The 19380-nt window shown below is 43.1% G+C and overlaps 1 protein-coding gene across 1 annotated transcript in view; it reads left to right on the forward strand.

Moving 5' to 3' along the window:
- The first annotated feature begins 7605 nt into the window (after positions 1-7605).
- CCDC38 (coiled-coil domain containing 38) overlaps positions 7606-19380 on the forward strand; it is a 61474-nt gene continuing 49699 nt past the window's right edge. Inside the window, exons 1-2 of the mRNA XM_036760712.1 lie at positions 7606-7674; positions 16520-16676. Coding sequence (XP_036616607.1) covers positions 7606-7674; positions 16520-16676 — 226 coding nt within the window. The remainder of the gene's footprint in view (positions 7675-16519; positions 16677-19380) is intronic.

Raw genomic sequence — 19380 nt, forward strand, 5'->3', positions numbered from 1 at the left:
CTGTGGCTGTGCACAACGTTCTCCTGGCTCTGCTCCGCTCACTCAGCATTATGTCATGTAGGTTTTTCCAGGTTGTTATGAAGTCTGCATCATCCCCATTTCTTATGGCACAATAGTATTCCATCACCTTCATATACCACAGCTTGTTCAGCCATTCCCCAATTGATGGGCATCCCTTTGATTTCCAATTCTTGGCTACCACAAAGAGAGCTGCTATAAATATTTTTGTACATATGGGTCCTTTTCCCGCTTGTGTGATTTCTTTAGGATACAACCCTACAAGTGGTATTGCTGAGTCAAAGGGTATGAACATTTCTATAGCCCTTTAGGCATAGTTCCAAACTGCTCTCCAAAATGGCTGGATCAGCTCACAACTCCACCAGCAATGCAACGATGTTCCAATTTCCCCACATCCTTTCCAGCATTTATCATTTTCCTGTTTTGTTATTTTAGCCAATCTGACAGGAGAGATGTGGTATCTAAGAGTTGTTTTGATTTGCATTTCTCTAATCAGTAGTGATCCAGAGCATTTCTCCATATGCCTGTAGATAGCTTTAATTTCTTCCTCTGAAAACTGCAATTTACCTTTTAAAAGCTAGTTTACAAAGTTTTAAAAATGAGTGTTAAAAATCGTTTTTGCATGTAACTGGGGAAAGATAAAATAGAAAAAAAAAACTAGTATAAGGCATTCAAAGTCTGATTCAACAGCGTTTTTGTTGTTCAGCCGTTTTTAGTCGTGTCCGATTCTTCCATGGGGTTTTCTTGGCAAATATACTAGGGTGGTTTGCCGTTTTCTTCTCCAGTGTGTCCCATTTTACAGATGAGGAACTGAGGCAAATAGGGGTTAAGTGACTTGCCCAGGGTCACACAGCTAGTAAGTGTTTGGGGTCGAATTTGAACTCAGATCCTTCTGACTCCATGCCCAGAGCTCTATACGCTGCACCACCTAGCTGCCCCCACTATCTCTAGATGATCCCTAATGTTGCTTAGGGCTCTAAATGCTGCGATCCGTGGGGGGAGGGAAAGGAACTGGCGCGCGGGGGCGGGGCTCGCGGGCTCGCGAGGAAGGGAGGGGCCGCACAACGCAGCCAGCTGTTGAGCGGCTCGGCATCCAGGGCTCACCCAGGACTGTCAGGGCAGGGGCAGGTGCAGGTGCAGGTGGGGAGGGGAAGGGGGTGCGCCTCCCGGCTGCTTGGGGACTGAAACTGGCCCGGGTCACAGGGACTACCCCAGGAATGCTCCCACCTGGCTGCTCCCCGCTCCTTCCTGCAGTAGGAAACCGTTGGGCCCCAGCTTTCCTTCTCCAGCCCTGCTTTTGCTGTTAGGGAATCGCAGACGCCCATCCACCTGGTGGGGTCCTCTGCAGAGCAGACCCAGCTGGAGGTGGAGGCAGGAGAAAGGTCTGCTCAGAAAATAATCACCCAGCCTGGCTTTGCTCTGGCGTCCCTCATCCCTTCTTCTGAAGCCAACCTTTCCCTCCCCTGGTGAAATCTAGGCTTGTCAATGCCCAGAGACCTTGAGGACACTCTCCTCCCCTACTCCGCCCCACCCCCTTCTCTTGACCTTGGGGTTTTTTTCTCTATTTCCTATTTTGAAACTAACCCACTAAAATGACTAAAGTCCATGCAGACTAAGAGACAGCCCCATAAATGCCTTAAAAGGGCCTAATTTCATAATGCTTTATAATACTTGGTATTAATAGAATGCTCTACAATTTACAGAATGCAGTACTTATCCTATATTTCTTGACATTTTGATCCCTATTTGATGAAATTATACAGGCCACTGAAAAATCTCCCCAATCTGTCATCAAGGCTCAAAAAGTTACTAGAAACTGGAATTTGAAGGGGAAGGGAAGGAGTTATTTTGATTCTATGTTCAAATCCCAGTTCTTGCCACAAACTAGATGTGTGACCTTGGGCAAGTCATTGAATCCCTCCAGGCCTCAGTTTATGTCTGTAAAATGAGTGGCTTAGACTGGATGGCCTCCAAGGTTCCTTCCCACCGTAAATCTAAGCTCCAAAGAGCCTCGGTCAACTAAATGGTGTTGTTAGCGACTGGTAGAAATCCCCACCTGACAATGATATATTTGCATTTTTAAAAATTCTTATTGCAGGAGCAGTGTGTGAACGGCACCTGATTTTTATTCCACTCACCAAAAGCACTTCCTGGATTTACCCTTCTCCTGTGCCATACATCGAATTGGCCCTGCCCAGGTAGCAACTTTTGTTTTTCCTTTCTTCACCTTCTTCCCCATCCTTGACTTCACTGTCATCCAAGTGTTAGTTCAGGGGGCCATTTGTCTCACAGATTCCATTGTCAAGTCTTAGAAAATATTGGAGAATTAGTCAGAAAAACAGGTCTCTTCTTTGGATTTCAATTGAGTTAAAAAGTCTGCAATTCTAGAATCTAATGGGGGTATCGGGGAATAGGCAGAAATTGTACAGATGCTTAAGGCAAGAGGGCTCTTTAAAAAAGAGAGGATAGAAGGAGGAAATGGTAAGACCCAATGAGGGAGAAAAATAAGATCGTTAAAGGAGAAAAGACTTAGAAAATTTTGAGAAGCCTCATCTTTAAAACCTAAGTCAAGGAAATGCAAATCCCAGAGTTCCACTGGCTTGACAACTGTTCACCAACCATTCTTGTCCTCTTGTAGCAGAATCACATCCAAGATATGCCTGGTGGCAATTTATTTTAATTCAAGAGGCCCTTGGTTCAAATTCTGCCTCAGACCTTGGACAAATCACTTAATATTCCTTGGTTTCCCCTTCTCTAAAATGAAGGCCTCCAAGATGCTTTCCAGCTCTACCCCAACACTCAGGGAGTCCTCCCTTGTAACAGAGAAAAACAGTTATTTGCTTGGTTTTTAAAGCCCTTCCTAATCTAGCTTCAGCTTACCTTTCCAGAGTTATTTTATTTTATTCCCTCTTGTGCATTCGGCAGTGTTCCAAGCAAATGGGTCAACTTAATGTTCCCTAGACACAGGATTCCATCCACCTCTGTCCTTTGCCTGGAATGAACTCCCTCTTCTCCTTCACCTCTTGGCATTCCCAGCTCAGGGGCTTAGCTTCAAGGCTTAGCTCAGGTACTGTCTCCTACAGGTAGTCTTTCCTGAATCTAATTTTGTTTAGTGTTCTCAATGTGCTCCTGAATTATTGTATTTACTTACCTATGAATGCATTGTATGTCCAGTAGAGGGTAAGGGCCTTTGTATCTTGATGGCCTACTGTATGTAATACACACATGGAATGTGATGAAATTACTGGCTGGAACACATTGCACTGTATTCACCCAGCCATCACCTTAAATTTGCCATTCTGTCTCCATTTTCTTATTTCCATAGTCTATCACACAATGCCCAAATGGTCTTTCTAATAGACAGTTCTGGCTATGTCCACCATTTTTTTTTTTACTGGATTTCTCTTGCATGTGGGACTAAACTCAAGCTCCTTAGGGTGGCCCTAACTTGAAGTGAATTGATTTGAATCACTTCCAAATCAAGCTATGGGTTGCAACTAAACTTCTTACCTACCTCTAACAGACACTCTGGATCTATAGACCCCATACATTTGCTTAAGTAGCAGTGCCTTGTAGTATATAGAGAGCTAGCTTCTGAGCCAAAGACCTGGGTTCAAGTTTTATCTCTGACAAATCCTGGCTGTGGGACCCTTAACCTCTCAGTGCCCCCAAACATTTCTCTAAAGACTCCAAGTGCAGGGAGAGATGCCAATCTGCATCAACTGAGCCAAGCAATAAGCATTTATTAAATGCCTACTATTGCCAGGCATTGCTAAGTGCTGGGGATACCAAAAAAGGCAAAAGACAGTCCCTGCCCTCAAGGAGCTTACAATCTAGCAGGGATGTTCCTCTGTTAAAGGACATTTCCTCAGTGGGAGATTCTTATACATACATACATGCATACATACATACATATACTTTACGTATATATACTTTATACTTTAATATATATTATATGTGTAAGTATATATATGTGTGTGTGTATATGTATGTGTATATATATGTGGATAGATAGATAGAAATAAATAATACAGGTCACGCAATAGTTAGCTACGAACCGATGGGTTTCTTTGTCCTCCACAATTCATTAAACATCAAGAAGTAGAGAGGGTTGCATTCTGCACAGAGAGAGAGAGTTACCACCCAGACCAGGCATTCTGGGAATTGAGGCAGTCAGGATGGGAGCATCCAGAATGTTGCCCACCTGTTCCTGTAACAGCAGGATTGTGCATCCCCTGCTGGGCCTCTTTGGCCACTCTGGCTTCTCTTGGCTCCTTCAAAGCCGCAAGGGGCTAATGCTTGAAATGGGATTTCTTTAGGGATAGGGGCCATTCCTGTTATTTCACCAATATAGGAAACTCTGTGATGAAATAACTCTACTGGGACAGCTAGGTGGTACAGTGAGTAGAGCACCAGCCCTGGAGTCAGGAGGACCTGAACTCAAATCCAGCCTCAGACACTTGACACACTTACTAGCTGTGTGACCTTGGGCAATTCACTTAACCCCAATTGCACTGCCTTTCCCCCCTCAAAAAAATGAAAAAACTACCAATGCAAGTTGGCAGCCTCTCAACAACTCACAGTCTCAGAAGGTGGCTAGAGCCCAGAGAAATTCAATACATTGCCCAGGGTCAACTAGCCAGGGGATGTCGGGGGTGACATTTGAACTTGGATGTTTTTGCTCTGAGGTTGGCTCTCTATGATACCAGACAATCTCTTGGGCTTCTTTATGTTTCAGTGATAAATGTCAGTGTCTTCTGCTCTCTGTGTGACCCTGGGCAAGTCACTAAAAAAAACCCCTCTCTTTGCCTCAGTTTCCTCATCTGTAAAATTTGGATAATAATAACACCTACCTCAAATGATTATTGTGAAGCTCCAATGAGACAATAATTGTAAAGCGCTTAGCACAATACCCCAGCACATAGTAGGTGCTATATACATGTTGACTATTATTACTATCGTTATTAATTATCATTATTCTCTTGACAGGGTGAGAAGAAGTCATCATGTCAACACACTTAATACCCATAAGATCGACCACCTCTGCTAGAGATAGAGAAGACAAATTCGGAGGTATTTTATTAATTCCATGTTCATCCCCAGAAAGGTTTTCTGGAGAGACTGTCTACTCAGTGCCAGGAAGGAAAAGCCACAAATGAATGAGTTAATGAATTAATTGGTTAATGAAAAACATTAAGTACCTATGCTGTGCCAGGCACTGCATTAGGTGATCAGATTAGAAAGACAAAATGGAAACAGAGCCTGGCCTCAAAGGGCTTGCCCTCTGTTGAGTTAGTATTATGTTCCTAGCTCTGCACTAATTTAAAACGTGGTTTTTACCACCACATAATTTAGAATTTAGGTAGGTAGGTAGACGATCTCTCACTTCCATGAAAAACAAGCAAACCTGACTATCAGGGGGCAAAGTGAATTTCATATTCTGTCCCATTTCAAACTCAGGGAACTTGGTGATTCATGATGAGGAGGAGATGGAGAGTCAACTTGGTGTAAGATTTGCCTTGGGGTGAAGAAGGAAAGAAATAAGCATTCATTAAGCACCTACTATGTGCTAGGCACTGTACTAAGAGCTTTACAAAGATTATCCCATTTGATGCTCATAGTAGCTCTGGAAGGTAGCTGCTATTATTATCTGTATTTTACAAATGAGGAAACTGAGGTGGAGATTGGTGAAGTGACTTGGCCAGTATCACATAGCTAGTAAGTGTCTGCGACTAGATTTGAACTCAAGTCTTCCTGGCTCCAAACCCAGCACCAGCTCCACTCTAGCTGCCTCTGCTTAAAGAAGAATCTTGTCTTGAATGCATCCTGCCTTTATGACTCCAGATGTTCTAGGCAATTCTCTTAAGACTTTAAATTAAAGGGGAGGTGCCAACCTGCATTAGTAGAGGGATTTTCCCCATCTGAGAGTTCCCTTTCTCAGTGAAATCAGAGGTCCAGTTCTCATCCGACCACTCTCATAATCAAGGGGTTCAGAATTCTTTCTCTGCCCTCCTCTATGGGGAGGTAAACCGAAGTCTGACAATTTACTGTGCTCCCTCTAGACTGGGGAGAGAGCAACCTTAGGGCTAGAATTATCCCCAGTGGAGATACTTATTTTCCAGAAAGTGCTGCTTCTAGTCTGATAGAATAGACCATCACCAGGTATGTGGTTATGGGAGTGCTTAGGATTCTCTAGAAAGTGCCGCTTCTAGTCTGGTAGAAGAGACCATCAGGTGTGTGGTTATGGGAGTGCTTAGAAAAGGGGGAGGGTCACTGGAGTTGTCTCTTGTAGGGGTGAAGGGTGCAATAGATGAATAGTGTGATGTTTAAAGGCACTAGATGGTACAATGGGTAGACCACCAGCAGTTTTTCAGTAGTATAGTTATTAGATAAATGCTGGAAAAAATCGAACATTTCTATGTTTTTAAGGGGCAGCATGGTACGGTAGAAAGAACACTGAACTTGGAACAAGGCATACCTAGATGTTCCTGTCTCAGACGCTTACTAGCTGTATGATCTTGAGTGTGTCACTTCTTCTTGATCAGCCTGCAAAATGTCAGGGCTGGACTCTGAAGACCCTTCCAGTCCCAAATTTGTAACCCTATGATCACTAATGCCCTAAAAGTATTTCCCTTAGCAGTGACTCAGTAGCCAAAGCACTTACGTTTTAATGGTATTTGTCCCCTCTAAAGGTTTAAGTGGGGAAGAAAGTGATGTCTGGTCATGGGCAAGTCACTTTGTTTCTCTGGGCCTCGGTTTCCTCATCTGAAAAAGGAGTTGGGACTATGATTCTCCAGCTCTAAAGCTACAGTCTTACCATTCTATCATAGTTGTAGCCTTAGGTTAAAACTGAACAGCCATTAAAAAAATTTTTTTTTCCTCCATATTTTATTTATCAGGAAAGCAGTGACCCCTGGTGGAAATGTATGAAAACTGCCCCACTGGTCTCCTGACCTCTGGCTTTCTGCTAAGGCATATTGCCCTCTGGTTGGTGGATGGACTTTAAATTTGGTTTGGAGGAAAAGAAGTTGGGAAAATGCTAGAGCATCAATGCTGGCCAAGAGCCCAGGGAGAAGAACACAACTGGACCAGAGGCAGCTGCAAAAGCAGCTGATGGTATAGTGGATAGAGATCTGGATCTGGAGTCAGGAAGATCTGAATTCAAATCCAGCCTCAGACACTTACTAGCTGTGTGACCCTGGACAAGTCACTTAACTGCTATCTGCCTCAGTTTCCCCAACTATAAAATGGGGATAATAATAGCATCTATCTCTCAGGGTTGTTGTAAGGATCAAATGAAGTAATATGTGCTTAGCATAGTACCTGGAAGGAACATAGGTGAAATGCCTTAATAAATACTTATTCCATTCTGTTCCACTAAGGAACCAGGGACAGAGGGGAGGGGGCCAGGCATGGGAGACAAACTTCACAGACTTTCCATTCTCAGTAGAATCGTCCAGCTTATGACCTCCAGTTTCAATAACCACTAAATTATGCTGCGTATTTTTTTTTTACAAAAATGACCCTGAAAACAATTTTTCCTTCCCTCTGGCAGAAAATGCACATAGAGCCCGCTGTGAAAAAAACATGCCATATACATACTATTTCGAAGATATGTTTCTTTTCAAAAAAAAAGAACTAGAAGAAAAGGAAAGGGTAAGTGTTTCCAACTATGACCATGATTAATCAAATCAACACCCAAAGATTATTTCATGTCAAGTCTTTTATACATTTATTATTTCTTATGTGGTGTATTATGAATGAAGAAATTTTAAAAAGCATTTATTAAAGGCGTATTATGGGTCAAACACTGGGGTAAACCCTGGAAATCAATACAAAAAGCAAAGAGAGCCCCTGCCCTCGGGGAGTTTACATTTTGAAAGTCAAATTTTCTATTCAGCAATGGTCTTTTCATTGAGAAAGCTTGAAAGTCCTCTATTTTATTGAAAATCCATATTTTGCCTTGGAGCATTATACTCGGTTTTTCTGGATAGGTGATTCTTTGTTTTAATCCTAGCTCCTTTGACCTCCAGAATACCATATTCCAAGCCCTTCGATCCCTTAATGTAGAAGCTGCTACATCTTGTATTACTCTGATTATGTTTCCACAATATTCAAATTGTTTCTTTCTGGCTGCTTGCAGTATTTTCTCCTTCACCTGGAAACACTGAAATTTGGTGACAATATTCCTAGGAGTTTTCTTTTTGGGATCTTTTTTAAGAGGTGATCGGTGGATTCTTTCAATTTCTATTTTACCCTCTGGTTCTAGAATATCAGGGCAGTTCTCCTTAATAATTTCTTGAAAGATGATGTCTAGACTCTTTTTTTAATCATGGCTTTCAGGTAGTCCAATAACTAAAATTCTCTCTCCTGGATCTATTTTCCAGGTCAGTGGTTTTTCCAATGAGATATTTCACATTGTCTTCCATTTTTCATTCCTTTGATTCTGTTTTATAATATCTTGATTTCTCATCAAGTCACTAGCTTCTACTTGCTCCAATCTAATTTTTAAGGTGGTATTTTCTTCAGTGGTCTTTTGGACCTCCTTTTCCATTTGGCTAATTCTGCCTTTTAAGGCATTCTTCTCCTCATTGGCTTTCTGGAGATCTTTTGCCATTTGGGTTAGTCTATTTTTAAGGTGTTATTTTCTTCAGCATTTTTGGGGTCTCCTTTAGCAAGTTGTTGACTTGTTTTTCATGGTTTTCTCGTATCACTCTCATTTCTCTTCCCAATTTTTCCTCTACTTCTCTTACTTGCTTTTCCACATCCTTTTTGAGCTCTTCCATGGCCTGAGACCAATTCATATTTTTCTTGGCAGCTTTTTTTTCCTTTTTTTTTAAATTTAATTTATTTAATATATTTAGTTTTCAGCATTGATTTTCACAAGAGTTTGAATTACAAATTTTCTCCCCATTTCTACCCTCCCCCCACTCCAAGATGACGTATATTCTGGTTGCCCTGTTCCCCAGTCAGCCCTCCCTTCTGTCACCCCAATCTCCTCCCATCCCCTTTTCCCTTCCTTTCTTGTAGGGCAAGATAAATTTCTATGCCCCATTGCCTGTGTATCTTATTTTCTAGTTGCATGCAAAAACTGGTTTTTTTGTTTTTGAACATCTGTTTTTAAAACTTTGAGCTCCAAATTCTCTCCCCTCTTCCCTTCCCACCCACCCTCCATAAGAAGGCAAGCAATTCAACATAGGCCACATGTGTATCATTATGTATAACCCTTCCACGATACTCATGTTGTGAAAGACTAACTATATTTTGCTCCTTCCCAACCCATCCCCCTTTATTGAATTTTCTCCCTTGACCTTGTCCCCTTTCCCAAGTGTTTGTTTTTGATTACCTCCACCCCCATCTGCCCTCCCCTCCATCATCCCCTGCTTTTTTTATCTTCTTCCCTCTTCTTTCCTGTGGGGTAAGATACCCAATTGAGTATGTATGGTATTCCCTCCTCAGGCCAAATTTGATGAGAGCAAGATTCACTCATTCCCCCCTCACCTGCCCTCTCCCCTCCTCCCACAGAACTGCTTCCTCTTGCCACCTTTATGCGAGATAATCCACCCCATTCTATCTCTCCCTATCACCCTCTCTCAATATATTCCTCTCTCATCCCTTAATTTGATTTTATTTCTTTTAGATATCTTCCCTTCATCTTCAACTCACCCTGTGTCCGCTCTCTCTCTCTCTCTCTCTCTCTCTCTCTCTCTCTATATATATATATATATATATATATATATATATATATATATACACATATACATGCATGCACATTCACTTACATATATATATATATGCATATTCCTTTCAGCTACTATGATATTGAGGTCTCATGAATCATACACATCATCTTTCTATGTAGGAATGTAAACAAAACAGTTCAACTTTAGTCAGTCCCTTATGATTTCTCTTTCTTGTTTACCTTTTCATGCTTCTCTTGATTCTTGTGTTTGAAAGTCAAATTTTCTATTCAGCTCTGGTCTTTTCATTGAGAAAGCTTGAAAGTCCTCTATTTTATTGAAAATCAATATTTTGCCTTGGAGCATGATACCCAGTTTTGCTGAGTAGGTGATTCTAGGTTTTAATCCTAGCTCCATTGACCTCCAGAATATCGTATTCCAAGCCCTTCGGTCTCTAATGTAGAAGCTGCCAGATCTTGGATTCTTCTGATTGTGTTTCCACAATACTCAAATTGTTTCTTTCTGGCTGCTTGGAATATTTTCTCCTTGATCTGGGAGCTCTGGAATTTGGCGACAATATTCCTAGGAGATTTCTTTTTGGGATCTATTTGAGGAGGCGATCGGTGGATTCTTTCAATTTCTATTTTGCCCTGTGGCTCTAGAATATCAGGGCAGTTCTCCTTGATAATTTCTTGAAAGATGATATCTAGGCTCTTTTTTTGATCATGGCTTTCAGGTAGTCCAATAATTTTTAAATTCTCTCTCCTGGATCTATTTTCCAGGTCAGTGGTTTTTCCAATGAGATATTTCACATTGTCTTCCATTTTTTCATTCCTTTGGTTCTGTTTTATAATATCTTGACTTCTTATAAAGTCACTAGCTTCCACTTGCTCCAATCTAATTTTTAAAGTAGTATTTTCTTCAGTGGTCTTTTGGACCTCCTTTTCCATTTGGCTAATTCTGCCTTTCAAGGCATTCTTCTCCTCATTGGCTTTTTGGAGCTCTTTTGCCATTTGAGTTAGTCTATTTTTTAAGGTGTTGTTTTCTTCAGTGTATTTTTCAGTATTTTTTTGGGTCTCCTTTAGCAAGTCATTGACTTGTTTTTCATGGTTTTCTCGCATCCTTCTCATTTCTCTTCCCGATTTTTCCTCTACTTCTCTAACTTGCTTTTCCAAATCCTTTTTGAGCCCCTCCATGGCCTGGGACCAGTTCATGTTTTTCTTGGAGGCCTTGGTGTAGACTCTTGCACTTTGTTGACTTCTTCTGGCTGTCTGTTTTGGTCTTCTTTGTCACCAAAGAAAGAATCCAAAGTCTGAGACTGAATCTGGATGTGTTTTCGCTGCCTGACCATATTCCCAGCCAACTAACTTGACCCTTGAGTTTTTCAGTGGGTTATGACTGCTTGTAGACTGAAGTGTTCTATGTTCCACGTTTGGGGGGGGATGCGCCAGCCCTACCACACCAACACTCCTCCTTCCCCAGAACCCCCAACCCGAACTGGGCTTAGATCTTCAGCAGGCTGTGCACTCCTGCTCCCATCCGCCACTTAATTCCTCCCACCAAGTGGGCCTGGGGCCAGAAGCAACAGCAGCTGTAGCTGCCCCACCTCCGCTGCCCCAGGGCAGTGGCCGAACTGTGAACTCCTTCCCCTCCCGCAGCTTTTCCCACTAACCTTCTCCGCTGTCTTTGGTGTTTGTGGGTTGAGAAGTCTGGTAACTACTGCAGCTCACTGATTCAGGGCGCTAGGGCACGCTCCGCCCGGCTCCTGGTCTGGTTGGTCCGAGCCGCTCATGCTGGACTCTGCTCTGCTCCGCTCCCAGCTCTCAGTTCCCAGCTCCCAGCTCTGTGTGGGATAGACCTCACCCAGAGACCATCCAGGCTGTCCTGGGCTGGAGCCCTGCTTCCCTCTGCTGTTTTGTGGGTTCTGCAGCCATTTTTTATAGGTTTTTGGAGGGACTCGGCAGGGAGCTCACACTAGTCCCTGCTTTCCTGCCGCTATCTTGGCTCTGCCCCCCCTCCAATCTCATTTTTATGGTAGTATTTTCTTCAGTGGTCTTTTGGACCTCCTTTTCCATTTGGCTAATTCTGCCTTTCAAGGCATTCTTCTCCTCATTGGCTTTTTGGAGCTCTTTTGCCATTTGAGTTAGTCTATTTTTTAAGGTGTTTTTTCCTTCAGTATATTTTTCAGTATTTTTTTGGGTCTCCTTTAGTAAGTGATTGACTTGTTTTTCATGGTTTTCTCTCATCTTTCTCATTTCTCCTCTCAATTTTTCCTCTACTTCTCTAATTTGCTTTTCCAAATCCTTTTTGAGCTCTTCCATGGCCCGAGACCAGTTCATGTTTTTCTTGGAGGCTTTTGTTGTAGGCTCTTTGACTTTGTTGACTTCTTCTGGCTGTATATTTTGGTCTTCTTTGTCACCAAAGAAAGATTCCAAAGTCTGAGACTGAATGTGGGTGTGTTTTTGCTGCCTGGCCACGTTCCCAGACAACTTACTTGACCCTTGAGTTTTTCGTCGGGGTATGACTGCTCATAGAGCAAAGAGTACTGTGTTCCAAGCTTGAGGGGCTGTACTGTTGATTTCAGAGCTATTTCTATACAGCCAGCTCTGCCACACCAGCACTCCTCCTTCCTCAAGAACCACCAACCCGGACCTGACACAAATCTTAAACAGGCTCTGCACTCCTGCTCTGATTCGCCACTTAACTCCTCCCACCAGGTGGGCCTGGGGCCAGAAGCAACTGCAGCTGTAGTTCGGTAGCTGCCCCACCTCCACTGCCCCTGGGGCGGTGGCTGAACCTCGAACTCTATCACCCTGTCCCCAGCAGCTTTTCCCACTAACCTTCCCTGTTGTCTTTGGTCTTTGTGGGTTGAGAAGTCTGGTAACTGCTGCAGCTCACTGATTCAGGGCGCTAGGGCCCGCTCTGCCCGGCTCCTGGTCTAGTTGGTCTGTGCAGCCCACTCTGGGCTCTGCTCCCAGCTCCGTGCATGATAGACCTTACCCATACACCATCCAGGCTGTCCTGGGCTAGAGCCCTGTTTCCCTCTGCTATTTTGTGGGTTCTGCAGTTCTAGAATTGGTTCAGAGCAATTTTTTATAGGTTTTTGGAGGTACTTGGCGGGGAGCTTACGCTAGTCCCCGCTTTCCAGCTGCCATCTTGGCTCCGCCCCCTTCTTGGTAGCTTTTGATGTAGGCTCTTTAACTTTGTTGACTTTTCTGGCTGTGTGTTTTGGTCTTCTTTGTCACCAAAAAAGGAAACTAGAGTTTTTGAGTTTGAGTCTGAGTTCATTTTCGCTGCCTGTTTGTGTTCCCAGCCAACTACTTGACCCTTGAGCTTTTTGTTAAGGTATGACTGCTTATAGAGTAGAGAGTGCTTTGTCCCAAGCTTTAGGGGCTGTGCTGCTATTTTCAGAGCTACTTCTACTCCATTATCACCACAAGCTCTGCCACAGCAGCACTCCTCCTCCCCCAAGAACCGCCAACCAGGGTTGCAACCCAGATCCAAGCAGGGCACAGCAAGAGAAACTGCCCCTTGCCCACAAAGCATTCCTTGCACTCCCGCTTGATCTACTGCTAGATTCCTCCCAGCATGTGAGCCAGGAACTCAGGAAGCAGCTGATGCTGGAGCTCTGGAAGCAGCCTCAGAAGCTTCCTGCTGCTGCCACTGCCAATGTTACACTACCTCCACCACCCCCAGGGATGGGGCCAGACTGCTCTAAACTTGATCCTGCAGTTTTCCACTTACCTGCTCTTTGGCATTTGTGGGTTGAGAAGTCTGGTAACTGCCACAGTTCAATGATTCATGGCCCTAAGGCCTGTTCCGGACAGCTGACTCCATGTCTGGTCTATCCTGGTGCAGCCCACACTGGGCTGTGCTCCGCTCCACTCCCAGCACTGTGCAATAGACCCTTCCCAGCAACCATCCAGGTTCTCCTGGGCTGGAGACCTGTTTCCCTCTGCTATTTTGTGGGTTCCGCAGCTCTAGAATTTGTTCAGATGCAAATCAAAACAACTCTTAGATACCACATCTCTCCTGTCAGATTGGCTAAAATAACAAAACAGGAAAATGATAAATGCTGGAAAGGATGTGGGGAAATTGGAACATTGTTGCATTGCTGGTGGAGTTGTGAGCTGATCCAGCCATTTTGGAGAGCAGTTTGGAACTATGCCCAAAGGGCTATAGAAATGTTCATACCCTTTGACCCAGCAATACCACTTCTAGGGTTGTATCCCAAAGAAATCACACAAGCAGGAAAAGGACCCATATGTACAAAAATATTTATAGCAGCTCTTTTTGTGGTAGCCAAGAATTGGAAATCAAAGGGATGCCCATCAATTGGGGAATGGCTGAACAAGCTGTGGTATATGAAGGTGATGGAATACTATTGTGCCATAAGAAATGGGGATGATGCAGACTTCATAACAACCTGGAAAAACCTACACGACATAATGCTGAGTGAGTGGAGCAGAGCCAGGAGAACGTTGTGCACAGCCACAGATATATGGATTCCGTGAGGACCAACCCTGACATACTGCGCTCTTCTCAGCAACCTAAGGGGCAAGGACAACTCCAGGGGACTCACGATGGAGAATGCTATCTTCATCCAGAGAAAGAACTGTGAAGTTTGAATACAGATCGAGGTGCACTACATGCTCGCCTTTTTTTTGCTTCTTTTTTGTTTTTTTGGGTTGGTTTTTTTTTTTTGGTTCTGTTTCTTCTTTCTCATGATTCATTCCATTGGTCAAAATTCTTCTCCACGACTTGACTAGTGCATAAATTAATTCAATGCGAAGTTATACATGACAGTTATATGAGATTCCATGCTGTCTTGGGGAGGGAGGGGGGAGGGAGGGGAGAAAATCTGGAACTCAAAACTATGTAGAACCGTGTGTGGTAAACTAAAAATAAATAAAGAAATTAAAAAAAAAGAATTTGTTCAGAGCCATTTTTTACAGGTGTTTGGAGGGATTTGGGGGGAGAACTTAAGCAAGTCCCTGCTTTCCAGCTGCCATCTTGGCTGGGAGTTTACATTCTAATCAGGGAGTGTTAGCCAATATTAAAGCTCCTCTATTTTGTATGTATTAGGGTATTATCTGAATTTTGTCATTGTATGATCAGACAAGGAGATGGGCTGGTTGGCAGGTGAGGGTGGGCTGAGGAGCTGTGGTGGTGCACTAGAACCCTCCAGACCCTAAGAGACCCAGAAGAAGGCTTCCGGTGCCTTCTCTGGAGCAAGTCGAGGCAATAACAAACACACTCTGTGTGCAAGCCAGGCATCGTGCCGGCGTTTTCTTTAGGAAGGTGCTCCCCAGCCTTACCTAGAGATTTCCCAAATAGCAACAACATAGTGGCTACCCTCATTCTAAAATTCTGCGAGAGGAAATGTAACAGTTGAGTAATACAAAGTAATTTTCCCCAATTGAATGTAAGCTCCTCAGGACAGAGATGGTTTTGGTTTTTTCTCTTCGTACCCCTACTGCTTAACTTGATGCTTGGCACATGGTTGTTGTCCACATTGAGTCCCTTCAGTCATATCTAATTCTTCATGACCCCATTTGGGGTTTCCTTGGCAAAAATACTGGAGTGATTTTCCATTTCCTTCTCTTGCTCATTTGACAGATGAGGAAACTGAGGCAAACAGGGTGAAGTGATTTGTCCAGGGTCACACAGCTAGTAAGTGTCTGAGGCTGGATCTGAACTTAGGTCCTCCTGAATCCAAGAACAGAACCCAGCACTACCTAGCTGCTCTGGCACACAGTAGGCACATAAATCCTTTTCCATTCAATCCATTGAAATTCAATGAAGATTTGTGGGTTTTGTTTTTTTAAATACTTGTATATAAAGGGTTGTCCTTTTTAGGCACTGGATCTGTAATTTCACTGGGGTATGGAGCATGAGTCTTGGCGTATGAGGGGGCTGGACGCTAAAGTTCCCTTCTACTCTAAATCCTATAACCCATAGGTGCATTTCCTTTTATTCTTTCCTTTCTCCCTAGCAAAGCCAAAGCTTCCTAATACAACTTCTTGGGCAGCATAAGACTTTGGAGAATAAAGTCATAATAGTAGCTCATGTATCCTTTTCTCCCTTCTCTCTCCTCCCCGTTTTTCCTGTCATCACCTCTCCCCTCTCATTCTCTTCCTTCTTCCCTTCTCTCATTTCCTTCCCCTCTCTCTCCCATCTCTCTCTCTCTCTCTCTCTCTCTCTCTCTCTCTCTCTGTTTCTGTCTCTGTCTCTGTCTCTCTGTCTCTGTCTCTCTCTCTCTCTCTCTGTGTCTCCCTGTCTCTGTCTCTCTGTCTCTGTCTCTGTCTCTCTGTCTCTGTCTCTGTCTCTCTCTCTCTCTCTCTCTGTCTCTCTCTCCCTCTCTGTCTCTGTCTCTCTCTCTCTCTCTCTGGCATCTTACATTCGGTCTTCATAAAATTTACGGTTTTCTTTTACAAATTTATTCAGCTTTTAATTGGAAGCAAAGTCTACAATGCCAATTATGAAGATAGCAAAGGAACATAATAGGACCTTAGAGCTAGAAGGCACCTTAGAATTCATTTACTCCCAAACTCCCACCTTACAGAGAAGGAAACTGAGGCCCAGGGACTTACCCAAGACCACACAACTTTTTAAGTGTCATAGCCAGAGTCACTGACTCCAAATCCAATTCTTTCCCTGGTACCGTTCTGTATAATTTATTTCATTTGCAAAGAATTTGCTATGTATACTTTGTGTACTAACAGCAAAGATTACCTTCCAGGGATGTATATCCCATCACTATTGGACCAAACAATAATCCGCTATGCTAGAAAATCTTATTTAATCTTCTATATGTGCAGGAAAAAGTTGTGAACCGTAGTAGGAGAGTGCATGAAAAAACTACTTTTTCATCCAGAATGAAAAATCGATCACATCTGGGAGAAATAAACATTTCAGCTGAATCAGCATCTTGTGAACTTGGTCTGGATTCTGCCATTATCCTCAGCTTTGTAGAAAGTGAGTACAAACTACCCAGTCTTTGCGTGATATGCCTTTAATTAAAGCAGTAATTTAGTTATGGCCAGCCTTTGGCTGGTCCAGCACTCTACCAACTGTAACACATAACAGCGCTCGCTCGCTCTCTCTCTCTCTCTTTCTCTCTTTCTCTCTTTCCCTCTCTCTCCCCCCTACTTCCTTCCTCCCCCTCTCTGTCTGTCTCTCCCTTTCTCTCTCTCTCTCTCTCTCTCTCTCTCTCTCTCTCTCTCTCTCTCTCTCTCTCTCTCTCTCTCTTTCCTCTCTCCTCTCCCTCCCCACTCTCTCTATCTCTGTCTGTCTCTTTTCCTCCCTCCCTCTCTCCCTCTCTCCCCCTCTCCCTCTCCCACATACACATATATACAGTACTTTATACATCTTAAAGCACTATCTAAATGATAGCTATAGGGATATATCACATATATGTCATATCTATAAATAATCTCTATTGAGCCTCATAATAGCCCCATGAAGTAGATGACATTAGTATCTTCATTTAACAGATCATAGGATACCAGAATCACAGATATAGAGCTTGGAAGGTATAATAAGTGAGACTTGGACTGAGCCCCAGGCCAACCCACAACCCCTAGGCCATGCTCCTTCTTACAGCACATACATACATACATACATACATACATATATATATATATATATGTGTGTGTGTGTGTGTGTGTGTGTGTGTGTATACACATATATATATAATGTATTTAATGCAATAGCACCATATTCATAATCTTTTTATATGTATCTATGAGTATTATACACACATGTATGTATGTATGTATGTGTGATGTAGACAAAATAAACGCAAGATAATTTCAAAGGGGAGCCACCAGCAGCAGGGGGGAGGCATGGACGGGCTTCATTTATTAGCTGGCACTAGAGCTGAGTCTTCAGGGACACTAAGGATTCTCTAAGGCAGAAGGGAGGAAGAAGGACATTCTAGACAAAGTCAGGGGACAAGGGGAGGCAGGAAGCTGTGCAGGAAGAAGAACAGGAGAGCAGGTCTGTCTGGACCCTAGAGGGTCCTGTATAATAAAATGGAAAAGGTCGTTTGGAGAGACAGAGACAGACAGAGAAAACAGAGACAGAGATACAAAGACAGAGAGAGACAGAGATAGACAGAGAGACAGAGACAGACAGAGAAGACAGAGGTAGAGAGACAGAGATACAAAGACAGAAAGAGACAGAGATAGAGAAGACAGGCAGAGAGACAGAGACAGAGAAGACAGAGGTAGAGAGACAGAGAAACAAAGACAGAGAGATACAGAGAGAGACAGAGAAGACAGAGGCAGAGAGACAAAGACAGAGACACAGAAAGAGAACACTCCAGATGGACTGCGGGATCCTCTTAAATATAGTTGCTCTCCAAGACCCTCTACTAAAGTTGTGGATTAGTTGAGATTGGGGGGTGGTCGTTTGAATCCCTTCTCCAGTATCTGCTTGAAGCCTGCCAATGCTGGGGCTCCCCCAGACAGCTGCCAAACATAGCTTCCTCTTTTGATTACTTTCATTGTTAGGAAGTTTTCCCTTATACAGAACCCAAAGCTTCCTATCTACACCTTCCACTACTGATCCTAGGTTTACCCTCTGGGGTTAGACAGAACAAATCTAATTCTTTGTCAGAGAATGTATGTGACATCACATATCATGTGCTGGGTATTAAGACAGACCTGGTTTCAGATCCTGCCTTAGACATTTAATAGCTGTGCAACTTGGGGTAAAATCATTTCACTTTTTTGAATGCCAGTTTATTCTTCTGTGAAATGATCGCATCTACCTCCCAAGGTATTTAATCACAGCTAGCATTTATATAGTATTGTAAGGTCCATAAAGTACTCTGGATGTCTTAATTCAGGGCTGTCCAGAATTCCAAAATGCGGCCGCGGGCCTCATGCAGCCTGCAGTGTCATTTATGTGGCCCGCCTATAAGCATAGAAATTTACACAAATGCTTTAGTAAAGGAAGCCAAGCTACTGCAGAGCTCTCACTAAAATGGCAAGTCAAAATATATCATCTATTGTTTCAATAAAAACCTAAGGCTGGACAGCCCTGTCTTAGTTGATCCTCACAATCACCTAGGAGGGGAGGTTGTATTGATATCTTCATTTTACATATGAGGAAACTGAGGCACAGAGAAATTAAGTGGCTTGCCCAGGGTTGTGTAGTTAGTAAGTATCTGAGGTAGGATTTGAACTCAGGTCTTCCTGACTCCAAGTCTGGCAATCTATCCACCATATTCCTCAAATGAGGGACTAAATCTAAACTGCTTTTCCAGCTTTAAAGCAACATTTTCATATAACAACCCTTGAACTACTGGGTGACAGCAACTGTACAAGCCCTAGGTCTTCTCTTTTTCAGGCAAGCTCAGAGTGGTCCTATAGAGGAGACATTCTCATGCTCATTTATTACAGCGTTTTACCTTCATTCCCTTACTATGCCCCAGATTTTTTGGAGCTGTCTGTGGTAGGCAGTGATGTCAAAAGTTTTCTGCCTTTTTTTTTTTGGCTACTATTTCATGGTTAACTCAGAAAGGCCCCAGCCTTGAAAAAGCTGCTAATGATTCTTTTTTTTCAGTAGATCGATGACTAAGAAATGAACTTCTTGTTGGTATTTCTAATCACTGAATTGTAAAGTCAGATGTCAGCCATTGTTCATCCTTCATTCTCGAAGAGGACCAATGACA

This window comes from Trichosurus vulpecula, chromosome 5 (genome assembly GCF_011100635.1).
Source record: "Trichosurus vulpecula isolate mTriVul1 chromosome 5, mTriVul1.pri, whole genome shotgun sequence".
Lineage (NCBI taxonomy): Eukaryota > Metazoa > Chordata > Mammalia > Diprotodontia > Phalangeridae > Trichosurus > Trichosurus vulpecula.